General features: G+C 34.5%; 1 protein-coding gene across 1 annotated transcript; it reads right to left on the bottom strand.

Annotated features, from left to right (window-relative positions):
- Positions 1–2,376: 2,376 nt before the first annotated feature.
- Positions 2,377–3,357, bottom strand: LOC120350267. Its single transcript, XM_039422856.1, has one exon. It carries the CDS (start codon positions 3,355–3,357, stop codon positions 2,377–2,379), a length of 981 nt encoding a protein of 326 aa, XP_039278790.1.
- Between the last annotated feature and the right edge of the window lie 7,872 nt (positions 3,358–11,229).

The raw sequence follows: 11,229 nt of genomic DNA, 5'->3' as shown, positions 1-11,229 counted from the left end.
ATGAGATGAATCATTTATTTGTTTATAATAGGGAATATTTTCTACATAATCATACTTAAATAGATAGTCCAAAAATAAGAGTTATGAAATTGAAAGAAAGCGTTCAAATGGTCAAAAAATGACTGTCACGCAATTAAAAAAAAACAGTCTACATTGCTCACCAAACAGTCAATTTGAGAAAATATTTCTTGTTTGTAGATTCAATATTCAAATCAATTATGATGATTAAAATTACATAAATATTGTTAGATACACTGAAATTCACCTAACAATTAAACCTGAATAATCACCTAATGTAACAATTAATTCTATATGTACATTGACTCAAATCAAACTTATAAAAACTAGATATTCAAAAAATGAGAGACATTAAATGAAAACAAGCAGTTGACATTGTTTGCTAAGCAGTTACATTCAATAAAATATTTCTTGTTTGTGAATTCAATCATAAAATTGATTATGACAAGTAAAATAAGAAAGAAAATGACATAAATCTCTTCAGATGCACCAAAAATTAACCTAATAAATAAACCTGAATAATCAACCAATGTAATAATTAATTCTATATGTTCATTGACTTAAATCATACTTATATATGCTAGATATTCGAAAAACGAAAGATATAAAATAGAGAAAAAACAGTTTGAATTACAGTTCAAATATACAAAAGCAGTTCATTGTACATTGTAGGCATCAAACCGTAACTTGAAAAATACTTTCCCTCCTCTCCTATCAATCTGCGGCTCTTTGAGAACAAGGATAATGTCATTCATTGGTACTAGGGATAAGTCCTCTTTTTCTGGCCATACAAAACTATTGTCACTTTTACACTTGTGTAAAAATTTTACAAGACACTCATCATTATCACTATTTAGTTCCATTACCTGCCCAACATAATGTTGAACACTTTTTTTTGTAGAAAAATTTACCAATACCCATGCACCAATTTTCGCATTCCTACTTTCTTCTTTCTCCTCTTCTTCATTTTCTTCTTCTCTCTCCTCTTCTTCGTTTTCTTCTTCTCTTTCCTCTTCTCCATTTTCTTCTTTCTCCTCAAACCTTGAAGCCATCATATGAAGTGATTCTCCATCGCTGTCAGAACAATCGCTCTCTTTTCTCTTGGTGCCTACCATCATAGTTTCTGCTTCATCAAATTCTGTCTCACTAGAATTTGAAATATTTTTTTCATTTTTCTTGATTTCTTTTTTAGATTTTTCAATATTTTTTTTCGAAACAGAATTATTGGCTGTTGATTTTTCCAATTTTATTTTTTTGTTTTGTTCTCTCTCTTCTCTTCGTTTTTGTTTTTTTGTTGAATTCATCAGCTTTAGCTATGTTTTTTTTGTGTAATACTCTCGCCACTTATCAGATGAGATTGCACTGGGAAGTTTTTCTGATTTTTTTCTTCTCTTTCCCAATTGTACTGGCTTTGGGTAGAATAAATGCTTTTTGAAAGGAGATAATAGTCCTGCTTTTACTTTGGCTTTTTCATTAGGCCTACTATTTTTTTCTTCTGGACCTGCTTTTACTTCAGCTGTTTCATTAGGCCTATTATTTTCTTCTTCTGGACCTGCTTTTACTTCGGCTGTTTCATTAGGCCTATTATTTTCTTCTTCTGAAGATGATACTTTGGAGATGTCTTGATAAATAATAATGTCTTGGAAGGATTGTTGGTGTCTACATCTACCACATCAGAATTCTCAAACAATATATAATCAGCCATTGCCTCTATTTCACTATCATCAAACAATGTATCCACTTGAAGGTTGGACGAGTTTTCAGTGTCTCTGATAAGATTTGTGTCATAGTTTTCCTTATTTTACTCATCATGAATTTTGAGAGTTATTGAGTTATTGTTATTCTCCATATCATTTCCGTTGTCAATTATCATGTCTGTTATGTCAATTATCATGTCTGTTGTGTCAATATCAGCAATGCACTGTGTCTCAATTGCCACTGTAGGCCTGTTCATATTATTGTGGTTTTGATTTTTCTTAGCCTTCTCAAGTTCATCAAGTACTATATCAACATCAATTCCTCTTCCAATAAATTTTTGCTTCAAAGAAATAATGACTTTCTCAGTTATTACAATATTACTCTCAATCAAAATATCACTCTCTTTCACAATATCACGTGTCAAAGTTTCTAGTCTATTTTTCATGCATTTTGAATAATCCACTTCATTTGAGTCAAAAGGGAATAGTCCACATTTCCTAAACCCGTTTTTTATGGAATTCTCCAATGATGGCGAATCAAGAACTTTTTTCAAAAGAGGAGCAAATGTTGATTTTGTAAGAATGGAGTTCACATTCTCTGGCTGGCTTTGCCATTTCCTCACCGTCTCCTTCCAATCCAATTTCAGAGGTTTTAATACACTTACATCAGCTGGTTGAAGAATGTGAGTATGGTAGTTTTGGGAGGCAATGCGTAAAGAATAATCCCATTATCACTACAAAATTGACTCAGCTCCAAGGTGAGATGGGATTTGTGCCCATCAACAAACAGCAGCACTGGTTTCTTGATATTTTCTTTCCTCAGCCAACTATCCACTCCATTTGCAACATACTCATAAAACAATTCACTTCGCATCCAACCTGTCTCACTTGCCTGTTGGCATGCTTTCGACAACAGCTTTGGTGGTTTCACAAAAGGAAACACAATCATTGGAACCAAAGTTCTTCCACTTGCAGTGAATACTAATAGAACTGTCACAGTCTCCTTCTCATTTCCCATCTTGATATCATACAGATTTCTCCAACCTTTTGGAGCTATCACTTTTCCTGTTTTGGGACACATACTGAATGAAGTTTCATCTCCATTCAGTATTCTATCTGGTTCTTTTAGAATATCTTTTTGACCTATCTCATCCAAATATTCTTCTAATTCTCTGAACCATTTTCTAATCAGTTCTTCAGTTATCAGAGCTCTTCCTTTTGTCAAACTTTCTGGTGTTTTTCTTACAAGTTGCGGATGATGTCTCATAAAATTCTCATACCATTTTTTACCTGGTCGTCCATCTACAAATGGTCTCTCTTTTTTAGTTGCTTTCACAATCTGCTGAACAGAGTTCAACAAATCATCTGGTTTACGTGGAAATCCACTTTTGGCCAAGTCCTCTAACCACGTAGCAAGTTTAAGCTCCTCCTCCTTGGATAATACTGGGTCAGGGCCCATTTTCCAACTCCCATCCTGCAGTGAAACCTTACCACTTAGACGATCCTGAATTGATGTTCTAGGTACTCCAAAGCGATGGCTGGCTTCCTGTACAGAGATTTTGTCCTCATGAATTGATTTCAAGGCTTCTGACATAGAATTGACAGAATATGCATGGTAGTGGGGTCGTTTTCCTGAAGCCATCATTCCTGATAGTCGGCTTTGCAGACTATTGCAGACAATTCATCTGAAAAAAATACACTAGATATAATCTCAATATTTACTATTTTTCAAGATTATGAAGAAATATATTCTCAATTTTTTAAGAATAAGAGATGTTAGTACCTAAACAATGGAACTGTGCTTGGTACCTACTATATGAATTCAGTTGCTCTGAAGAGCTGTTGTGGCAGTGGATATCTAATTATCTGTATTTCTATTATTATTGTAGAAAATGTAGGAAAAATCTATTTTTCAAAACATACCGGTAAACTAGGCCTATAATTACTTTAACACTAAGATTGAAAATAAAATTAATGGCCGAACATTGGGAATGAACAAATTACTGTGACACCAGAAGTCGGCCATGTCACTTGAAGGCGGCCTAACACTGAATTTTTCACACTTTTATAAGAAATAATGTTGTTCCCACTAATAAAACATGTGAATCTATTAGATGAATGCCACTTGGAGTGAAAAGAACGACTACTGGAATTTCCACATGATTTCAACACCAGTAGTCGGCCATTCAGTTGAATATTAATAAAAAGTAGTTATCTACATTTTTATGTTCTAAACAACTCAAGTAATATGTTAGATACTGGAAGCACTCTCGAATATGAGTGAATAATAAGTATTTAAACTAGAACTTACCGTAATATGAAGAGCATGTGCAACGAGAAAATTTTTGAAATACACCATCTTGCTCAAGCTGTGTGTAGACCTCAAATGAAATAACTCCTGTTTTATTGGATCGTTCTATACCGTAATGTTGGCTAGACTGATTGAATCACGTGATAGTGGCCGAGCACTGGAGTATAACACAGAGGCTGATTTTTTCTCCTAATTCAAATTAACAAGGAAAATATAAGGAACCTGCCAAGCACTGGGGAGTGGCTGACAATAGGAGTACTTACCCTATAACTTTTTCAATTTTGGATAGAATCATTTGAAATTCTAGGACAAGGTTGATTATATGAACAGAAACGTTCATAATTTTTTTCTAAATTTTTTATGATCAAATACTATTTTTTAAAATTTTAAACATCAGTAGCACGTTAACGGCATGTCTGACAGGATTTCTGCATGGGACAAAAAGTGCTGGAAATTCACTTCTACACCTGAATCAGTCATCAAAAATAGGCCTACATTGTTTCGAGAAAATTGAAAATCTGCCAAAATTATTGTTTTCAACTGCATTCAATATTACCGTTAAATGGAGGGGAAACTGTGACATTGTCTGGTGGAGGAACAGTAATTACTAGGGGATTTTCTCCAATATTCAGTTCATGAAGGGCGATTTCAGTTGTCTCAATCACCTATGGAACATTGTCTAGTCCGCCAGACTGAAGCTGGTGTGTGAAGTCACCTGAGTCCACAGGAAAAGAAATTGTATCGGTATCACCTGCTTCAATTTGAAAAAGAAGGCTTTCCATGGAAGACGTGAGAGAAGGTGGAATAGAACTTTCTGAACTGCTAGGATTATCCTGTCGCTTTGACAATATATTGTTTTCTTCATCAGACTCGAATCCATCCATATCTGATGACCCATCCTCTGGTGGAAGTAGAGCATGTGCTGCCATAATCTTCTCAGTTCGAGAAGTGAAAAATTGTTTTTCAGCCTTTTTCTGGAACAAAGAAAAAAATCGAATTACCTATAATAGTTTCATAACCTAAGAATTTTATGCACAAAATAGTTTTTATGTTTCCATAAGTATTTCATAATATTCTCCTTATTTTCCTTATATCACTGTCGTGGGCCGTTACAGGCGTTGTCAGTAATGACCTTTACCCAATTTTCTATTTGCTTTGACTGCAATTCTAATTCAAAATAACGTCTCTCATTTCCTACTAAACCATAAACTACAAAACATCAAAACTAACCATCCTAATTAAAAATAACGTTCCTCATAACCTACTAAACCTACAAAACGTGTAGTTATTTTGGAACTATATAAGTTATTAAGTAGTTGGCAATGCAACACGGAATATACATTGTCCGGTAAGCATTAGTTGACGATGCCTTGGCAATGTGTATTCTGTGATACAATCATTTTTATTCGCCAATATCTATTATTAAAATGATTATTAGCATGTGTTGAGAACTGCAGTGGAAAATATAAGTTTTTTCGAGCATAATTAACTCATTTCGAACTGAAAATCACGACTATTTAGTAATCAAATTGTTGATGAAACTCACCATGCATACAGGTTGCTGTTGCCTTCTGGTAGCCATCTTGCCAAAGTGATTGTAGTTACTTTAATTCTCACCGGAATACGCTCAAACTCGACTAATGCAATCAGATGATGTTACTCCCGTGATTCATTGCGAAGAAAGCATTCAAATACATAGGAGAAAGCGAAAAAAAATTTATATGGATATATGTTACATTGTCAAGTAAAGGGTTAAGTTTTCAACTGCATTTAAAATTACCGCAAAAGATCTATATATTGTTAATGGTGCATTGTAGACGATTTTTGAAAGAGAAAAATAATGTATTTTTTCATTCTACAGCATTTAGAATAATATTATTATTATTTGGCTTCTAATTTCTAATTGCTCACTGTCTTATGATAGCCAAATATGAATAGTTTTATTCCAAATTTACAAGTGTCACACTATTGAAATGATCACAAACACGTTATTTATTAATTTAATCATTATTAAAACTTATTATTATGATTGAAATCTGGATATTTTTATGCACACCCATACGAACATCAATTTATTTGAAACTTAATTATACAATGGAACTATCAATGTGGAGAAAAATGTCAGATAAAATGATAGAAACTAATAAAACTTAGTCATTGTCAAGTAGCAACTCATATATTCAAAACAAATATAATATAATAAATGACTCATTATCGTTATATTATTAAACTTAAACTACATTGTCTATAATTTATCAAAAAATCTACTATAAAACGTTCTCTACTAACAATATTAAACATGGAGCTAGTTTTCATTGAATTGAAAGTAATACTAAATTAACATGGTCTGAAATAACTTTGAGATGAAACTAGAGATTTTAAGGCAAACCCCTTCAATAGGGAGAAATCAAACGAAGGAGCATTGTCAAAAAAATAGAATCCAAGAAACTTAAATCATAGTCTGTCATTGTCAATAAGCTATTATGAACAAAACATAATATTATCAATGACACATTATTGTAAAGTACTCATAATTCTTTAATACTAAATTATTTTCTACAACTTAAATTTTAAAACATAGTCGTAGATAAGTCTAAAATCTCTACTGACCAATTAAGCAGGGTCCTTCTGTCCTTCAAGTCCTCAAGTCCTTCTGAAGCTGCCACTTTATCCCTTGATTTTTCATCATGGGCTGCTTATTTCCTGAGCTGATGAAGCTTGTAAAATTCCTCTGAAACATGCTTCAATTCATAACTACAGCAGATGTCACACTTGTCTTTTTTGGGAATGTGAATAGCAAAGTTTTTTTCATCTTTCATGCGAAGGAATGTTAATTTTGATAAGGGTTTCTTCCCTTCCCTGTTGCACCTCTCGGTGTTCAGTAGGTATAACTGATTCCAGGACCGAATATCAGTCTGGAGATGACTCTTCATTTTTGTGTGCTCCCCTTGACTCCTCTTCTAAATCCTATATAAGGCTCACCATTCAATCGCTTCTATTTTTCCTTATTTCGGTTCCATTCTTCTGGCTTTTTCACAATTTTTCTCTTTCTTTTTATTCCAACATCTTCAGGTTGCGTAGTGATGTCATCAGTAGTTTCAACATCCAGAATGACGCCCTCGAAAAGTGCTTCTTTGCTGACGAAAACCTGATCAGCTGCAGTGATGAATGTCTCAGCTGCTTCTGTTGGAGACTCATGAGGACATTCAACACCTGCTGGTTCGTCACTTACAGTAGAATAAGACGATTCGATATTTTTGACAGGTAGTACCTGTAGCCATACTGAAGTGGTCTCATCATTTACTTCAGCTGCAGTGATGAGTGTTTCAGCTGCTTCTGTTGGAGAATCATCAGGACATTCGACAACTGCTGGTTTGTTACTTACAGTGGAAGAAGAAGAAGAAGATTCTATATTTTTGACAGGTAGAACCGGTAGCCATACTGAAGTGGTCTCATCATTACACAAAGCATTGTGTAGTTAATCCACTGTGTAGAAGCCCAAATCACCCTCGAGGTCTGTGTAGAAGTCCAAATCGCCCTTGGAGTCTGTGTGGATGTCTTGGCTTGCAAAATCACTTCCATCATGGTCTGAAGAAAATGAAATGTGAATTGAATCAATAATGATGATGTTGGTTTTTGAATAAAAATACTAGATCATTGTCAAATTACAGGTTTATTAAAAATTGAGATACCGGTTTCGGTTGCTACATCATTATCAATCTCTGATGAACCCCAGAGTTTATCATCAAGAGCTTACCAGAGATTGATAACGGTGTATCAACCAGAACCAATATCTCGATTTTATGTGAATCTGTGGTTTGACAATATCATTCTAGTTTCTAATTATCACTCAATATGGATAATTATTACAATCTCACCTCATCTATAAAACAAATGAAGTCATATTCAGTACTAGGAAGTTAAGAAAGGCCTTCATTATTACAGTTCATGTGCTGTCAGAATTCACTATCAATTTTTTCATTTATGAAGGTTGTTATCTTGGTATTAATACGGCATTAAATTAATTAAAAAAATAATTAAATGGCTCCAATATGCTTGTAATGGATATTATGAGTAGCCTACAAAGTCTTCATAGCAAAACCTTTAACAACAGGCGCTATCTCCAATGGCTCAGATTGCTGTAACACAGGCTATCTCATGGTTGTACTTTGTGAGGCTAATTATTTATTAGAAATCATTGTTTGCCCTTGTTCACAAGCTGAATTGAACTTAATTGAAAATTTCTTTATTTGAATTAAGAAAACATGAAATTCACTTATAGAAGAAGAAAACTCAATGAGAATGTACTTACCAGACAGAGCGTCATCCATTTCACACACATCCTGTATAATGTTGCTGAGATAGCTGGTGTTGACAAACACTTTCAGATAACCACTGTTGACTGAATCGCGATTTATGCGCGATCTGTTGAATAAATTAGAAAACTAACATCACCAGTCGATTTTTCGTTCCGATTTTCTTCAGAATCAGCTGATAACTCATTTTGGCTAAAAAATGAGATAGCAGGTGTTGCCACTAACGTGACGAAATAGAATCTAAGAAACTTAAATCATAGTCTGTCATTGTCAATAAGCTATTATGAACAAAACATGATATTATCAATGACACATTATTGTAAAGTACTCATAATTCTTTAATACTGAATTATTTTCTACAACTTAAATTTTAAAACATAGTCATAGATAAGTCTAAAATCTCTACTGACCAATTAAGCAGGGCAATCTGTTTGTCCATTACAAACTTCATGCCCAGGAGCTTGAAGGAAACGTGGCAATTTCTCATAATAAGGATGAATATCTGTAGGAAGCACTAGTTTCATTTCTTGCAAGTGTCTGAATTTCAATGGCTCAAGAGGGATTTTTGATGAATATAGAGGATGAACTAATTCGTCTACTGATGGTCTTGTCATCCGTCTTGGAAGTTGAAAAAAAATCTTCAGCAAATGAAAGTCTCATTTCCAGTGAGCCCATAGGGGTGTACTTCAGACATTTAATATCAGTTACAACTGGGTCACCTTTTCTTGTGCCTGGCCTGATTGATGATGTGAAGTTGAGGCTGCTGTATTTTTTGAAAAATGTATGATTTAGATATTTTACTTGGTAGGGCTTTGGATTAATTCGAGCTGTCTTTCATATCTCAATATATCCAGCTGGGGAGTAAATTTCCCTATTCCTCAACCTTTTTTCAATTGTGCTGTGGATACTGTCACACTCCATCTGAGTGTGACCTTTTTCCAGGTACTTTTGCACAATAGTCAAGCCTGTTTTCTTGGACGCAAGAAGTAAAGAATTGGACAAGATACAATTCCCATTCTGTGAGGTACAGACATCACTCCATAGAATCACTTCTTCATACTTGTTTCTGTCCACTTCATTTGTTAAAAAATGATAGAGTATACTTCAAAATTCATCAGCACTGACTCCTCCTTCTGTTTCATCCCATAAATAACAATAGGCATCAGCTGTTTTCAGATTAAACAAATTACAATCACGCACTTTTAATTTTGTTTTGTAATGCAAAGCTGAGGCTTTTAGTGAGGGGCTCAATAGTACAGCTTGCATTTCGAGTGTAAAAACTGCTGTCTTTTGGGTTCCAATATCATCTTCTTTGTCTTTGTTTTTCTCTTTTCGAGCATTTTCTTTTCTTTTTTGGTGGGAATGATAAATTTTGACGTCCACATTCCCCTTAGTGAATGAGCAACATAGGTGGCACTGGTCTTTTTTGGGGGAGAATCGCCCTAAATTACATTTTTCAAATACTGCCCAGAAGGTGAATATAGAAGCTTGTAGATTTTCCTTATTTTGATGGCAACAATAAGCTTTATATTCCCTAAACAATTCGGATTTCGACTGCCACATGATACAATTTTGTTGTGTCCCTACGACAATAGTGGCTCTCAAGCTTAGGTAAACTGTCCAAAAACTGTTTAATGAGTTCTCTCTCTTTGCTTAGACCCTTTCTCTTCCTCTCTTGATTGGGAGTTTCTTTACAGTTGTGTTGTGAGTGATGTTGTGGTACTTTTCCAAAACAAATTTGTGTTTTCATTAGGGAGTTTCTTTGTTACTTTCTGTGTTTACCCAATTCAACACAGACCATTCTCCCACTGAAAAGGTATTCAAAAACATCTTTTTACAAACTCTTACTCGGTCACCATTCTCATTTATTTTAAAATGATAGAAAAGAGAATGACCACGGCGAGAACTTGATGCTTCTACTGTCCTTTGTTTCACAACCTTTTTTTCCACTAACTGTTCAATAAAAAATTTCTTCTCTCCTCTGTTCAAGCTCCAAAACTTTATGAATAGTTCTTTCCTAGCATCATCTGTAACTGAAGAACATTTGAAAACTACCTTTGGACTATCCTTACATTTACAGCGTTGTTTCATAACCATTTTCCCCGTTATTTGTTGAATACAGATTTTCCACAATCATTTTAAACCATCCCAAAATATTCTTCAACTTTTGCTCTTTTAATTTAGTTTTTCCATGATGTTCTGTCTGCTCTACCTCTTTTTGCCCTTTTCCTTCTGCCATTGATTTCATTATTACTTGTTTCTTCACCCCCTTCATCATTTTCATGCCCTGACAAATTATTCTCTGAATTGTCAGTTTGCATCTGTTGGTCGTCACCTATGACATTACTATTGTTATTACTGTCTCCATCCTCTTTATCACTCTCATTTTGTACAGACAAACTACTTTCTGAATTCGCAGTTTGTATTTCTTGGTTTTCACCTACAGCTTGATCAAAAGACATGTCAAGTAAAGTTGGTATGCCCATGTCCTCTATTTTGCTTGAGTCAAATTCATCTACCCCAGTAAAATTTTCCATGCTTATATTGATAGATGAGTTACTCTTACCAAGTGGTTCCAAAACTTGCATTGAAGTAGAAGGCTTAGGCTGTAAGATAAAACTCTCTTCAGTACCTTCACTTTGAACCAGGAGATACACATTGTTTCCATTAAAGTCTGCTTCTGTTGAATATGCAGGCGATTCATCTTTCTGGTTGGCAGTTGATGGGTCCTGTTGTTGCATGATATCTTCACTCTGCCAAGCAAAGGGTCCACTTTTTCCTCCTGGAAATGAATGTTCAGGCAATCCATTTTTCTGGCTGGCAGTTGAAGTGTCCAGCTACTGCATGATATCTCCAGTCTGCCAGGCAAAGGGTCCACTTTGTTCAT

Source organism: Nilaparvata lugens, chromosome 3 (assembly GCF_014356525.2).
Source record: "Nilaparvata lugens isolate BPH chromosome 3, ASM1435652v1, whole genome shotgun sequence".
In the NCBI taxonomy this organism is placed as follows: domain Eukaryota; kingdom Metazoa; phylum Arthropoda; class Insecta; order Hemiptera; family Delphacidae; genus Nilaparvata; species Nilaparvata lugens.
This window is presented reverse-complemented; position numbering and strand designations above follow the sequence as displayed.

Bases quoted from the DNA above. Each gene is read 5' to 3' on its own strand.
- LOC120350267 (XM_039422856.1), bottom strand. From the start codon at position 3,357: ATGGCTTCAGGAAAACGACCCCACTACCATGCATATTCTGTCAATTCT.